The 16,260-nt window shown below is 38.0% G+C and overlaps 1 protein-coding gene across 1 annotated transcript; it reads right to left on the reverse strand.

Moving 5' to 3' along the window:
* Window positions 1–10,760: 10,760 nt before the first annotated feature.
* On the reverse strand, window positions 10,761–15,872 carry LOC128645584 (keratin, type I cytoskeletal 19-like). Its single transcript, XM_053698664.1, has 7 exons — window positions 15,321–15,872; window positions 14,897–14,979; window positions 13,978–14,134; window positions 13,316–13,477; window positions 13,084–13,209; window positions 12,671–12,891; window positions 10,761–11,975 (listed from the first exon to the last, which is right to left on the reverse strand). Exons 1-7 carry the CDS (start codon window positions 15,840–15,842, stop codon window positions 11,882–11,884), a joined length of 1,365 nt encoding a protein of 454 aa, XP_053554639.1. The 5' UTR covers window positions 15,843–15,872; the 3' UTR covers window positions 10,761–11,881.
* Between the last annotated feature and the right edge of the window lie 388 nt (window positions 15,873–16,260).

Genomic DNA, 16,260 nt, shown 5'->3' on the forward strand with positions numbered 1-16,260 from the left:
TCCTGGGAAATTAACCCGCTGACCCTGGACTCTATGAGAAGGGTACAAATATTTTAGTGTACTCCCCTAAGTATATCTGACAATATATAGTTGACTGAACCTCCTTCATTAACAGTAATGGTCAAAAACCTTAAAAGATAAGATATACATATTACTCAGATCTGTTATAGGTGGTGCAAACCTCATATAGCTCAAAGGAGTGTAATATTTGAAGGACCAGCCTTCACTGAAATGTTACATTATGATGAGATAACAGTTATAGTAGACCATATAAAAAGCTAGAGCTTCAGAGTACAAATCTCAGTGTATGCGATGTCAGAGCATAGTGAATACAGGACTGCAATAGATTCATATGTAATGGTGATTGGCAAATCAGTCTACCAGATATACAAACAGCTATACAGAGATACAACAGGTTAATGAAATATAAATACCCAGGAGAGATACATTATGTGCGATACTGTGTATAAACATAGTGTTCATAGCTAAAGTTTCAGAGGCTCTTATATGCGTGTGGCAGGAGCAGTAATTATAAAAACTAGAGCTTCAGAGTACAAATCTCAGTATATGTAATTTCAGGACATGGAGAGTTTAACACTACAACAGATTCATATGTAATGGTGATTAACAAATCAGTCCACCGGATACACAAACAGCTATATAGCGATGCAACTGGTTAATGTAATATAAATATCCAGGAGAGATACTGCGTGTGCTGTGTTGAGTATAAACATAGTGTTCATAGGAAATGTTGCAGAGGTTTTTATGTGCATGTGACAGGAGCGGTAAGTATAATTTGGAGTGGCGATATGTTGAAAAGTCACCTTATCGCTAAAGGAAAAGCAGTGTCCTCATTGCGCCAAGTCGTCAGCAGCCACCTTCCAAGGCTAAGAAATCTGAAAAGTGCCCCTCCAATACTCCCACAGAACGGAGGTCCCGGGTCCCAGGAGAGGCGTGGTTGCAAGTATGGCCATAATATTACAGGTCTATGCGAAGCTGTATCCCTTAGGAGCTCACCCTGTCTCATTACCTCTTGCATAGAAGGTACTAAATGCCGGGCAGGGGTCACATCGGCGCGGTTTAACTTGTGTCCTGAGAGTGAGTGGCGAGAGTTCTCAGCTATCTTCAGCTCCTGCTGTACTTCAGACCGGAACTTTTGCAGCTTGCTAGCGTGAGGTAAACTAGTAAGGGACTGTAAAGTAAGCGCTGCTTCTAAGTCCGTCTTTACATCAGAGCATTCTGCTGCTCTCATAATCTCCGGCTCTCCATCTGTCACTGAAGTACCAAGGGTAGGGCGTAGGCGCCGGGGCCCCAAAGCACCCACACCCCCCCCTTCTGCTGTGTGGGTCACGGGTCGGGAGTCCTTGTGGACCAATTCATTTTTAATACAGTCGAATGCCATAGCGAGCTCAGCTTCTAATGTAGCATGATGATTCCTAAGTAAGATGCACAGCTCCTCCATAAAGCTCGGCGGGAACTCCATAGTGAATAAGTTGTAGTTTACAACAAATAAAGATACAACAAGCAATGTAGCTCTAGGTATATATTGTGTCTTGCGAGAAAAGAAATATGCAGTGTCTTGCGGTACTCACTGCTTCATAACGACAGAGGCACATCCATGCCCTGCCGGGGGGTTAGAATGATGATAGGCCGCAACCTCTAATTCACTCCGGTTCGGTAAATACTGTTGCTGTTCCAAAGATATTTACATATCCTGAGAGAACTGGCTTTACTGTATGTCCTCAACTCAAACTATATGTAGGATGGTATATTGGGAAGGAGATTTCACATAGATTCCTTTGTAGAGATGAAGGAGCTGATGATTAAGCGACCTGTCATGGCCGCCACCCGGAAGTTCCCCCCTTGCAATTAATCTTTCATTTTAATTATGGCTAATTTGATTGCTCTTTTGCATGCTTTGTTAAATCCTTATATATCTGAAATGCTAAATCTATGCTATTTTCTTTGAATAATTTACACCTAGATTATGAGTTTTGCGCTAAACAAGGTGCGAAATGAACGCAATAAAAAGTTGCGTTATTTCACCAACCATATCGCTGCCATTACTGGTTGCTGAAAAGCCTCCTTGTGCGTGCACTATGGTGGCGTTAAGCTCCATACCGCACAAAATCCAAGGGCTGCTTTGACGTGCTTGTGCACGCTTTCCCCCATAGACATCAATGGGAAGAGAGTGTTAGAAAAAAAAACTAACACCTGAATCGCGGAATCAAAAATGTCCGTAACGCAACCCCATTGATGGCTATTGGGAAAAAAAGTTACATTTAAACCTAATACCCTAACATAAACCCTAAGTCTTAACACCCCTAATCTGCCGCTCCGACATTGCCGACACTAATAAAAGTTATTAACCCCTATCCCGCCGCTCCCTGACATAGCAGCCACTATTAACAAGTTATCAACCCCTAAACCTCTGGCCTCCCACATCTCCCCCACTAAATTAACCCATTAACCGCCGGCCCCCCACATTGCAATACACTAAATTAAACTATTAACCCCTAAACTTAACACCCCCCCTAACTTTAAATTAAAATTACAATATAACTCTATTTAAATAAATAAAAACTTACCTGTGAAATAAATATAAACCTAACATTAAACTATAAATTTAGTTATTCAGTATAAAGAGAGATACTACAGCAACCGCAATTAGATTGCTATAAATTATAGACAGGGATTTCAGCACATATTTTTTAATTTTATAGATAGCTTAGAAATTTTCTAAGCTATCTATAAAATTAAAAAATATGTGCTGAAATCCCTGACTATAATTTATAGCAATCTAATTGCGGTTGCTGTAGTATCTCTCTTTATACTGAATAACTAAATATTTTAAGGGTCTGCACATTTGCTATTTTTGCCTTCATATAAGGTTTTTGCTACACCTGGGCGTTGCCATATAGTCCGAGATAAAGAATTACTTTCTTGGCCTTACTAGCCCCCCTTTCCCTACCAAACTATAAATTAACCTAACATTTCTAATAAAATAAAAAAAATCCTACCAATTAAAATTAGTGATGTCGCGAATAGTTCGCCGGCAAATAGTTCCTGGGGAACATAGCATGTTCGCTTTCGCCACGGACAGCGAACATATGCGATGTTCGGTCCGCCCCCTATTCCCCATCATTGAGTAAACTTTGACTCTGCACCTCACCTTCGTCAGAAGACACAGTCCAGCCAATCAGCAGCAGACCCTCCCAGACCCTCCCACCTCCTGGACAGCATCCATTTTAGATTAATTCGGAAGCTGCATTCTTAGTGAGAGGAGGGACAGTGTAGCTGCTGCTGCTGATTTAATAGGGAAATCAGTATTTCAGTGTCCACTACAGTCCTGAAGGACTCATCTGATCTCTGCTGTAAGGACAGCACCCCAAAAAGCCATTTTTAGGGCTAGAACATCAGTCTGCTTTTTTTTTCCCCTGTGTAATCTAATTGCAGTTGCCTGCCTGCCAGCGTGTGTGTCATGCTCACAGCGTATACTGTGCCAACTTGCCCAGTGCCACCACTCATATCTGGTGTAACAGTAGTGTACATTTAAAAAAAAACAACAACACTTTTTTGACTGTGAAATAATAGCAGACAGCTGCCAGTACCCAAGATGGCCACCAATAAGGCAGATGGGGAGGGTTAGAGAGCTGTTTTGGGGGGGATCGTGGAGGTTGGGGGCTAAGGGGGGATGCTACACCACAGCATATGTAAATATGCTAAAAAAAATTAAACATTTTTTAATAAGCTTTTATTTTAGTACTGGCAGACAATTGTGGGGTGGGGAGGGAAGGGAGCTGTTTGGGAGGGATCAGGGGGTCTGATGTGTCAGGTGGGAGGCTGATCTCTACACTAAAGCTAAAATTAACCCTGCAAGCTCCCTACAAACTACCTAATTAACCCCTTCACTGCTTGCCACAATACACATGTGATGCGCAGCAGCATTTAGCGGCCTTCTAATTACCAGAAAGCAACGCCAAAGTCATATATGTCTGCTATTTCTGAACAAAGGGGATCCCAGAGAAGCATTTACAACCATTTGTGCCATAATTGCACAAGCTGTTAGTAAATAATTTCTGTGAGAAACCTAAAATTGCGAAAAAATTTAAGTTTTTTTTAAATTTGATCGCATTTGGCAGTGAAATGGTGGCATGAAATATACCAAAATGGGCCTAGATCAATACTTTGGGTTGTCGACTACACTACACTTAAGCTAAAATTAACTCTACAAGCTCCCTACATGCTCCCTAATTAACCCCTTCACTGCTGGGCATAAAACACGTGTGGTGCGCAGTGGCATTTAGCAGCCTTCTAATTACCAAAAAGCAACGCCAAAGCCATATAAGTCTGCTATTTCTGAACAAAGGGGATCCCAGAGAAGCATTTACAACCATGTATGCCATAATTGCATAAGTTGTTTGCAAATAATTTCTGTGAGAAACCTAAAGTTTGTGAAAAAGTGAACAATTTTTTTTTTATTTGATGGCATTTGGCGGTGAAATGGTGGCAATAAATATACCAAAATGGGCCTAGATCAATACTTTGGGTTGTCTACTACACTACACTTAAGCTAAAATTAACTCTACAAGCTGCCTACATGCTCCCTAATTAACCCCTTCACTGCTGGGCATAAAACATGTGTGGTGCGCAGTGGCATTTAGCAGCCTTCTAATTACCAAAAAGCAACACCAAAGCCATATAAGTCTGCTATTTCTGAACAAATGGGATCCCAGAGAAGCATTTACAATCATTTATGCCATAATTGCATAAGTTGTTTGTAAATAATTTCTGTGAGAAACCTAAATTTTGTGAAAAAGTGAACAATTTTTTTTTTATTTGATCGCATTTGGCGGTGAAATGGTGGCATTAAATATACCAAAATGGGCCTAGATCAATACTTTGGGTAGCCTACTACACTACACTTAAGCTAAAATTAACTCTACAAGCTGCCTACATGCTCCCTTATTAACCCCTTCACTGCTGGGCATAAAACACGTGTGGTGCGCAGTGGCATTTAGCAGCCTTCTAATAACCAAAAAGCAACGCCAAAGCCATATAAGTCTGCTATTTCTGAACAAAGGGGATCCCAGAGAAGCATTTACAACCATTTATGCCATAATTGCATAAGTTGTTTGTAAATAATTTCTGTGAGAAACCTAAAGTTTGTGAAAAAGTGAACATTTTTTTTTTCTTTGATCGCATTTGGCGGTGAAATGGTGGCATTAAATATACCAAAATGGGCCTAGATCAATACTTTGGGTTGTCTACTACACTACACTTAAGCTAAAATTAACTCTTCAAGCTGCGTACAGGCTCCCTAATTAACCCCTTCACTGCTGGGCATAAAACATGTGTGGTGCGCAGTGGCATTTAGCAGCCTTCTAATTACAAAAGAGCAACGCCAAAGCCATATAAGTCTGCTATATCTGAACAAAGGGGATCCCAGAGAAGCATTTACAACCATTTATGCCATAATTGCATAAGTTGTTTGTAAATAATTTCTGTGAGAAACCTAAAGTTTGTGAAAAAGTGAACATTTTTTTTTTTTTTTTATCGCATTTGGCGGTGTAATGGTGGCATTAAATATACCAAAATGGGCCTAGATCAATACTTTGGGTTGTCTACTACACTACACCTAAGCTAAAATTAACTCTACAAGCTCCCTACATGCTCCCTAATTAACCCCTTCACCACTGGGCATAAAACACGCGTGGTGCGCAGTGGCATTTAGTAGCCTTCTAATTACCAAAAAGCAACGCCAAAGCCATATAAGTCTGCTATAATGGCATGTCTGGCACACATTGTTGGGGCAAGGGTCCATCTGACCACAGATACCTGGTCTGCAAAGCATGGTCAGGGCAGGTATATCACCTACACTGCGCACTGTGAAGCGTGCGTAACCCTTACGATACCTGATCAATTCAACATCATACCTGATGTTTTAAAGCACGTTATTCCAAACAATTTAGGAATGTTATGTGATTTATGCCCTTTATGGATTAAAACCAGACTCTGCATCATCTATGTAATTTTCCATGGGAGTTTTGCCATGGATCCCCCTCCGGCATGCCACAGTCCAGGTGTTAGTCCCCTTGAAACAACTTTTCCATCACTATTGTGGCCATAAAGAGTCCCTGTGGGTTTTAAAATTCGCCTGCCTATTGAAGTCTATGGTGGTTCGCCCGGTTCGCCGGTACGCAAACATTTGGGGAAGTTTGCGTTCGCCGTTCACAAACCCAAATTTTTATGTTCGCGACATTACTAATTAAAATATCTAAATAACAGATTTAAAAAAACCTAACACTAAGAAAAAAATTTAAAAATGTAAATTACAACTAAAAAAAAAATTCTACAAAAAATAAAAAAATCTAAGTTTACCAAAAATAATTAACACTACAATCACAAGAAATGAAAAAGACTAAGATTACAAAAATAAATGAAATTATCAAAAATAAAAACAATTACACCTAATCTAATAGCCCTATAAAAATAAAAAGCCCCCAAAATAAAACACCCCCTAGCCTACAATAAGCTACCAATAGCCCTTAAAAGGGTCTTTTGTAGGGCATTGCCCTAAAGAAATCAGCTCTTTTACCTGAAAAAAAATACAAAGTCCCCCCAACAGTAAAACCCACCACCCAACCAACCCCCCAAAGGCATAAAAGGGCATTTAGCTCTTTTGCATTGCCCTTAAAAGGGCATTTAGCTCTTTTTCAAAGCGCAAAGCCCTAATCCAAAAAAAAAATGTAAAAAAAACCCTAACCCCAGAAGATCTCCTCACGGTTTCTGAAGTCCGGACATCCATCTCGATCCAGACGGCGAAGTCTTTATCCAGGCGACGAGGTCTTCATCCATCCCGGGGGCATCTTCTATCTTCATCCCAGCGGTGTGGAGCGGAGCCATCATGGAAGTCGAAGACATCCTGCGTGGAGCGTCCTCTTCATATGGTCGCCGCCGTACACTAAGATTAAATGCAAGAAAGCCGATTCAAAATGGCGTACCTTGCATTCCTATTGGCTGATTTGATTCTTCAAATTCAAATCAGCCAGTAGGATGAAAGCTTCTGAAATCCTATTGACTGTTCAAAACAGCCAATAGGATGAGAGCTACTGAAATCCTTGTTAGGTTTAGGGGTTAATAATTTAGTGTTTTGCAATGTGGGGGTCAGTTGTTTAGGGGTTAATAGGTTTATTTAGTGGCAGAGATGTGGGAGGCCGGATGTTTAGGGGTTAATAACTTTATTATAGTGGTGACGATGTTGGGGTGCAGGGAATAGGGGTTAATATATTTAAATTGTGTTGGGGATGTGTGTGGGTGGCAGATTAGGGGTTAATAACTTTATTGAATAGTCACGATGTGGGTGGGTGACAGATTAGGGGTTAATAGGTTTAGTATAGTATTTGTGATGCGGGAGGGCGGCGGTTTAGGGGTTAATAGGTAGTTTATGGGTGTTAGTGTACTTTGTAACACTTTAGTTATAAGTTTTGTGAAACATTTTTGTTACACAAAATCCATAACTACGGCTCTCAGATGGAGGTATGGATCGTGTCGGTATAGGCTGTAATGCACGCATTTTAGCCTGTACGCACAAGGCTATAATACCGGCGCTATGAAAATTCCACACAAAAACGTAATTTTTTGAGTGCAGGATTAATGTTGTGTTACAGGCTAAAATGCTTGCGGTAAAGTTATATCGACACAACTCGTAATAGTGCGTTACTGCTTTTTCACTGAAATTGCCATTTTTCAGGGTTAATAGCCGCAACGCAAAACTCGTAATCTAGGAGCTTTTTAGGCACATTGGGTTGGATTTATATATTTTATAACCAAGTGGTATTTGTTAAGGTGTATATTTAACAATATTTTAAATATTCTTTATTTATCCTCTGTGTTTTTATTTGAGAATACTTTTCTCCAATTTATGCTATTTAACAGTTATATACCCTGTAAACCCATATACAGGTACAGTTGTATACCCTGTAACACCACATAAGGAACTGTTTTATATACCCTTTAACCCCACATACAAAACAGTTATATGCCCACTAACCACATATAGTTATATACCCTATAACCACCAATACAAGAACAGTTATATACCCTGTAAAACCACATAAGGAACAGTTATATAGCCTGTAACACCACATAAATAGCCTGTAACACCACATAAGGAACAGTTATATACCCTGGAACCCCATATACAGGAACAGTTATACACTATGTAGCCACATATACAAGTACAGTTATATACCCTGTAACCCCACATATAGGAAAAGTTATATACCTTGTGACCACACATACAGGAACAGTTATATACCCTGTAACCCCATATACAGGTACAGTTATATACCCTGTAACACCACATAAGGAACTGTTTTATATACCCTGTAACCCCACATACAGGAAGAGTTATATACCCTGTAACCACACATACAGGAACAGTTATACACTCTGTAGCCACACATACAGGTACAGTTATATACCCTGTAACACCACATACAGGAACAGTTATATACCCTGTAACCACACATACAGGTACAGTTATATACCCTGTAACTCCATATACAGGTACAGCTATATACCCTGTAACACCACATAAGGAACTGTTTTATATACCCTGTAACCACACATACAGGTACAGTTATATACCCTGTAACTCCATATACAGGAACAGTTATATACCCTGCAACTCCATACACCGGTACAGTTATACAATCTGTAATCACATATACAAGTACAGTTATATACCCTGTAACCCCACATACAGGAAAAGTTATATACCTTGTGACCACACATATAAAGTAGGTACAGTTATATACCATGTAACCCCACATACAGGTACAGTTATGTACTCTGCAACCACACATACAGGTACAGTTATATTCCCTGTAACCACACATACAGGTACAGTTATATAGCTTGTAACCACACATACAGGTACAGTTATATACCCTGTAACCCCACATACAGGAACAGTTATATACCATGTAACCACACATACATGTACATTTATATACCCTGTAACCACACATACAGGTACAGTTATATACCCTGTAACCCCACATACAGGAACAGTTATATTCCCTGTAACCACACATACAGGTACAGTTATATAGCTTGTAACTACACATACAGGTACAGTTATATACCCTGTAACCCCACATACAGGAACATTTATATACCCTGTAACCACACATACAGGTGCAGTTATATACCTGTAACCACACATACAGGTACAGTATTTGATACATATATATATATTTTTTTTCATTTAACACAGAAAAAAAAATGTGAATCAGATTACATGTCTGCAAAAGGAGGTACCCTGTGCCCACAGTCTGTGAGATGGTCTGACCCCCTATTACTGTATATAGTGACACTGTTTAACCCACCAGTACTGTATATAGTGAGTCAGTGACACAGTCTGTAATCTGCTGGTGAGATGGCTGGCCTGACCCTACCTGCCCCAGTACTTTATAAAGTGACCACAGTAGTCTATGACATGGTCCAGCCCCCTTGTACTGTATATAGTGGTACTGTATAGTGACACTGTTTACCCCCCCGACCCCCATGCTGTAGTAACAAAGGGCCCGATCCGATATGCAGCGTCACCCGCAAAAGCCGGTGACGCCAAAATTTGCGCAGGTTTGGTATCCTATATACGGCGTAACCTAGAAGTTACGCTCGTATATTTCTGCCGTCGCCCGTAGTTTTTTGGGCCATAGGCAGGTATACCAAACCAGCGCAGTTTGGTATCCAATATACAGCGTAAGGACTTACGTGGCGAAAATGGAGAAATCTTACTCCATTTTCACCTTGCCACAAAATGCAGCTGTAGTAAGCCTTACGCTGTCTATTGGAGCCCCGTAACTCCCTAACCTACCTGCAAAATAAACCTAACACCTAACCCATGCGCAATGTCTATCTACCTGTCAACCGCAATCCCCCTCCGCAATCCCTAATAAAGTATTTAACCCCTAAACCACCGCACACGGACCCCGCCGCCACCTACATTAAAAGTATAACCCCCAATGTGATCCCCCTACAACGTCGCAAGCTACATTACCTACCCCCTAATATGAGTCCCTTACACCGCCGCCATCTATCTTACCTACCCCCTAATGTGAGTCCCTTACACCGCCGCCATCTATCTTACCTACCCCTTAACCTACAGTTATTGCCCAATGAAGTGCATGTAAATGGCAATACAAAAAGAAAACTACCCTGGTATAATTTGACTGTTTACCAGCACTGACTTAATGACTGGGCTCAGCTGAAGTGCATTCATACTTGAGACCCTTCTAGCCCCCTCCTTATAATACCAATACCAACAACAGTGTAAGAGTCTGATACATAACAAGAAATAACCAGAAAAGCAAAATAAACATGCAGAAAATTAAAAAAATAAATATAAATATGATAGAACTGAAACAGCTTCAATTATTTTAAAGCATGTATGAACTTCTCCTGTGCATATTATATTCTTTTTTCCTTCTGGCATATCTGTGTTGTCACAGTCAGTTCTCAGATCACGTACTTTGGAAAAATCCAAATGTATCCATTATTACTTATTACTGTATTACTGGTTATGAAGCATATATGATCTTGTAACTGTTTGTTTAAACTACAGGTGTGTACTTTTGCCAGACTATTTCCCTCTCCATGTCACTACTAATTTCCTATAAACAACAGGTTGCTCTAGCAACAGCCATTGGAAGATGTGCAACAAATAAAAAGACAAAGTAGAATGACACATATTTGCATGCAATAAGGAGCTTTATTGAAAGAACTGGCAGGTAACATTATTTAAAAGTAAGTAGCAAGACAGAAAATAATGCAAAATAAAAGATTGGCTTCTTTTAAGGTAATTACTTATGGAGATAGTTTTACATTTTTTTTGTACATTTATGAAAGGTTCCCATTCATCTCACAAGAGGCCCATCAATGGATAATTTTGCAGTCTTGTCATAAAAAGTTGTATCAGACACATCTATTGCAATTAAATAGATATGTGTGTGTGTGTGCTAAGCATAAAGCAGTGGGAAAATGTATCTAAAACACTGTTGTGTATCTGTCACAGAATAATGATCTAAACAATATTTCTTTATTGTTAGTAGATTAAAACATTTTGTAAAAACGCACTGTTGACATGAGTGTTTAACAATATTGACTTGCCCTAAGACTGATAATTAGCAATTTAGGGTAGAATCATAAAAAAATATGTATTGTTCAAATGCAAGTAGCAGTTTGTTTAATGTTGTCTACTAGTTTATTAGTTTATAACAGCAATACTAATCAACCTAGTGAATGTTAAGAATTGGTTACAAAGCATGCCCAGCCTTTGCTCATTTATGTTACGCCTTAAGTTAAAAAAAATATTGGTTCATACAGCCAAATTCTTAAGAGGGGCAATAGAAAAAAAAGTGCCCTTTGTAGTGAATTAAAGGTGAGCAGAGACCTCTAAATTAGCCATCAAATGCTGATGTTAATCCTAGACACTGGTTTTATTTGATGTGTGCCCAGTTAGCAACCCAAACTAGTCATTTTTATTTTATTAATTATAAACTTTGTTGATAGATTTCATTATTTTCTTGTGTTATTTGGACAATCCCAATTTATTAATTTAAATCTCAGTTTTTTAGATGCATGATTGAAATGACTACTTGTAATATCATGTACTTCTAGTTTATCTAACTATTGAACATAGTTATGACTTAATAAAGTGCAATTTATAGGAAGAGACATCTTAAAACCAGTTACTATCCCATAATTGACATAAGGAACCACAATATATGTTGTCTTATTAGTGCTGTTATAAAATTCATGTGAACCAGATACTGTTCTTCTATGCTGGTTTGTATCTTAAATAGGATGGCTTTTATTTTGTATCTTCCACAATGGTCTTTGGTTTGCTGGTACCAGAAAGGCTTAAACCTCCGGAGCTCAATTCCCTGGAGTACCATGATCCCTTTCTGCAAGGAAAGTAGTTTAATATTGTTAGAAATGTACATAGTTCTCCTAATATCCAGCAAGTATTTGTAATTAATGTCTACTTGGTAATGTGTTCTAATTTCCACTGGAGACTGGAAGTGCTTACTACAAAGTTTATCTTGTACTAAACAAATTGGGGTCAATCACAATTTTGATTTTCTTTTTGCAAAACAGTAGATACATTTCAAAATGATTGTGATCAAGCCCTTATGTTAATTTCAGAGCAGAAGGGCACTACAGTGAATTACTGGGAGCTAATTAAACATATCTGGTGAGCCAATTACAAGAGATATATGTATTTAGCCACCAATCAACAATAGATAACAAGAGACCAAGTAAAGGGTCAAGCACAGTTCCTTAGAAAAAGGTATCAAATGATTTATCTACAAAAGTTAGATAAACTTTTGTAATGCATTGTGATTGACCCCTATATTTGATTATATATGTGTCAAATACATGCTCTATCTGAATCATGAATGTTTAATTTTTACTTTCATGTCTTTTTAAACTTGTATCTCCACTATTATCTTTTTGACAAAAAAACTTTATACAATTAATAATTTAAAAAACAAAACATTGTGGTGAAAATATTTCCCTTACATAGACCCTACATTGCAGATCCTCTGAGCATAAGTAAATCTAACATCTTAACTCCTTGAAACAATTGTGAGCTTACTGAATATCTTCTCCATCCAGCAGGCGTCTATATGTGGCTATCTCCAGTTCTAGACGGTTCTTCACATCCATAAGAACTCTATACTCATAGTTTTGCCTCTCCAGGTCAGATCGAAGTTCTGCCAGCTGTGTTTCCACATTGTTAATCAAACCTTGTATTTGAGATAGCTGAGCACAATAACGACCTTCTGTCTCTGCCAATGTGTTCTCCAATGCTGCTTTCTATTTAAGAAATATTAAAATGGAAATGAAGTTTTAGAAAAGGTATGTGTTCACTGGAGATATTACAAGCACTCTGAAATAATTAATCAGTTCTTCTGGTATTTACTGTATATCTACTATTAAAAATTCATTGCACTTTACATATGTAATATGTTAAAATTAGGGAATATTCTTTTAATAAAAGATAAGTACCATGCTGTTTTGGGTTTGAAGCTCGATCTCAAGATTCTGCACTGTATGTCTAAGATCAATGACCTCAGTGTGAATTGTCTGCAACTGTTGAGCACTGCTGGTCACCTGCTGGTTTAACTCTTCACTCTGAAAAAAAAACAAAACATTATGACAGTGGAACTGCAGATGACATCAACTTCCCACCCAAGACATTTTTATCTTAATACCTTATTGATGAACCAGATGATCATACCTTATTGACGAACCAGGTCTCAGATTCTTTTCTGTTCTTCTCTACTAAGTTCTCATATTGGTCTCTTATTTCAGACAGGACTCTATTTAGATCCACTGCTGGTGCAGCATCTACTTCCACATTGACCCTGGCTCCTAGCTGACTGCGTAGAGACATCATTTCCTGTATGAGCAGAGAGATCATGGTTCATGCACCACAAGAGTAATGTAACTTTTTTCATTTGATCATTACCCTTAAGTTATTACATCATGGTACCATTAATTAAACATCATTATTATTAGTATAATCCATTATTGACCACTACCACTTTAAAGGTTTTCAATAAAATATTTCATATGAATAGCTGTGTTAGGAACCATGTGGCACAGATTAAATACACTAATTAGCTATTGCTCCAAAAACAAGATTTTTCAATGGCGTATTGCTTAAGTAGTTTTGAATTATACTAAGAAAAATATATAAATGAAAATAAGATTCCACTATTAATATCTGATTTATAAACCAATAACGTTTTCCACAACCCAATTATGAAGAACTATTTTGGAATTAAACTTGATAGCAAATATAACACATATATTTCATGGTACAGACTGAATCACTGCTTTCATAAATTGTGGATGTACAACTAAATTTGGCCAAATTTACATTCTCTACCTATTTACCTCTTCATGGTTTTTCTTAAGGTAAGCCAATTCTTCATTCAGTGACTGCAGTTGCATTTCCAGGTCATTCTTGCTCAGGTTCAGTTCGTCCAGGACACGGCGGAGCCCATTGGTATCTGCTTCCACTCCCATGCGGATGGCAGCCTCATTTTCATACCTTAAAAAGTACAAAATAAAAAACTCCATAAAATGTGTTCTGACCAATAATCATTTTATTAATACTCTTTAGTATTATCTATGCATTTGAAATTATTTTGTTTACATTGTAGTCAGACAATTAAAAAAGAGTAAACCTTTTAATTGTTAAAATGTTGTAATTCAACCAAATTTAGAAGAGTAAATATAAACATGTATTTAGAAAAGTATTAGAGAAATTTATTGTGTACAGTATATCAAAGTATAAATCACAGCAAACCAACTGTAAATATATGCTGACATATGCAAGGTTATGCAGATGAATTAAAAATGAAAGTAGATTAATAATTTGTCATACAATTAAAAGATTAAAATAACTGACCTACACATTTATCTATTTCCTCTCTATCTCCAGTATCTTCAGTCTATCCAGTGCCACCAGTTCCTGTTATTTTATGCAGCCTACATACTAAAGAATGCAGTGACAAGAAATGTTATTGACTATATTGTGTGGTCTAGTGACAGATCAGAAATGGGGAAAGCTTTGTTCTTTGTTTAAACTGAGTCCATGGTGTACCTCTTCTGGAATGTAAAGAGTAAATAAAGATAGAGCATATGTGTTCTTGAGTACAAGTGTGTATAATGCAATTGCTTATGTAGCTACCTTCTTCACTGTGTATTTTTGGGAGATGTACCCTGTTTCTGGTTAATCATAAATAATTTATATATCATGCCCTTGCCAATAATATGACATGCAATTCTTAAATAAACATAATAAACTTACTTAGTTCTGAAGTCATCGGCTGCAAGGCGCGCATTATCTATCTGAAGAAGGATGTTGGCATTCCCAGTACTAGCTTGCAAGATCTGGAAAATGGAAAATTATTCTTTTCATCAGTAGGTTTGTAATGTTAACATATCCCAATCAAGGCAAGGACATCAAAGCATGACATATACCATACTAAAAGGTCAATGTTTAATGCTCTGAATGTCAATGTTAAACATCTGAATTCCATGTATAGCTAACATTTTTTTACAGTTTCCATTAGAAGAGCTGCATTACTTGGCTTAAGAAATATGATTTTACATAAAAAGAAAATGATGCCAAAAGTTTTTGGGGCTTTAGCAATATTCTTATGTTGATGGCATTTTTATCCTATTGAACAAATGTTTCCATTATTTCATGTTATGTTTATATAATAAATTACCTTTTGTTGAAGTTCTTCAATTGTTCTGAAGTATGGAAGGAAATCAGGTGATGTATAAGGGACCTGTTTATCATACCATTCTCGGATTTTCCTTTCAAGCTGGGTATTTTCCTGCTCTAGGTTGTGTACTTTCTCCAGATAAGTAGCTAGACGGTCATTCAGAAGTTGCATCGTTTCTTTCTTGCTGACATTGAAGGCACCATCATTTAGGATCCCAGAGTAAGCACCAATGTTGCCACCACCATAACTGAAACCTAAACCAGCAGATGCACTTCCTAGTCCTCCATAACCTGCAGATGCACTTCCTAGTCCTCCATAACTTGAAGATGCATTTCCTAGTCCTCCATAGCCAAATGAGGTGCTTGAGCATCTGCTTCCCAGACCAACTCCCAGACCACTATGGAGACTAGGTGCTCTGTAAGATCCACTTGAGCGAACATGAGAAATTCTGGAAACACCAGAACTGCCACCTCCCAATCCTTTCAAGGATCCAGCTGAAGAACAGGTTTGCATTACACTCATGATGGCTGTGACCAATTAGTAAAGTGGACAAGAAATGCTCCTTATGTGTCTTGATCCACAGTTGTTGATGTTTTATACCCACTATACTGGGTGTTGTCCATTTTTGGTCTAGTTTCTCATGGGAATATGTGCAATCATGTCTGTGCAATTAATATCAAAATATATTTACCCATAAAATAAATGATTTTGGGTTCCTAGTTGTGTTTCCTTGGATACTATTTAATTTCTCCAATAAAATATTGTTAGGGCACACCCTACCAAGAAATACCATTTTACAATAGATTAGGACAGCAGAATTTGCAAACAAAGAGTATTTCTTGCTAGAGTTTGATATACCGGTAATTAAGCAGGGATGATACCCTTTCATTATCTGTCTGCTGAGTTTTAAAAATGATGCATCCCAAAGTCCTATTGCACA

This window comes from Bombina bombina, chromosome 1, assembly GCF_027579735.1.
Source record: "Bombina bombina isolate aBomBom1 chromosome 1, aBomBom1.pri, whole genome shotgun sequence".
NCBI lineage: Eukaryota > Metazoa > Chordata > Amphibia > Anura > Bombinatoridae > Bombina > Bombina bombina.

What these genes read in the sequence shown, in the direction of transcription:
- LOC128645584 (XM_053698664.1), bottom strand. Translation starts at nt 15,842, where the DNA reads ATGAGTGTAATGCAAACCTGTTCTTCAGCTGGATCCTTGAAAGGATTG. An exon ending in TTGAAGAACTTCAACAAAAG is followed by an intron (nt 14,980 to 15,320) that starts GTAATTTATTAT and finishes TCCATTTTCCAG; the next exon opens with ATCTTGCAAGCTAGTACTGG. An exon ending in TTAAGAAAAACCATGAAGAG is followed by an intron (nt 13,478 to 13,977) that starts GTAAATAGGTAG and finishes CTGCTCATACAG; the next exon opens with GAAATGATGTCTCTACGCAG.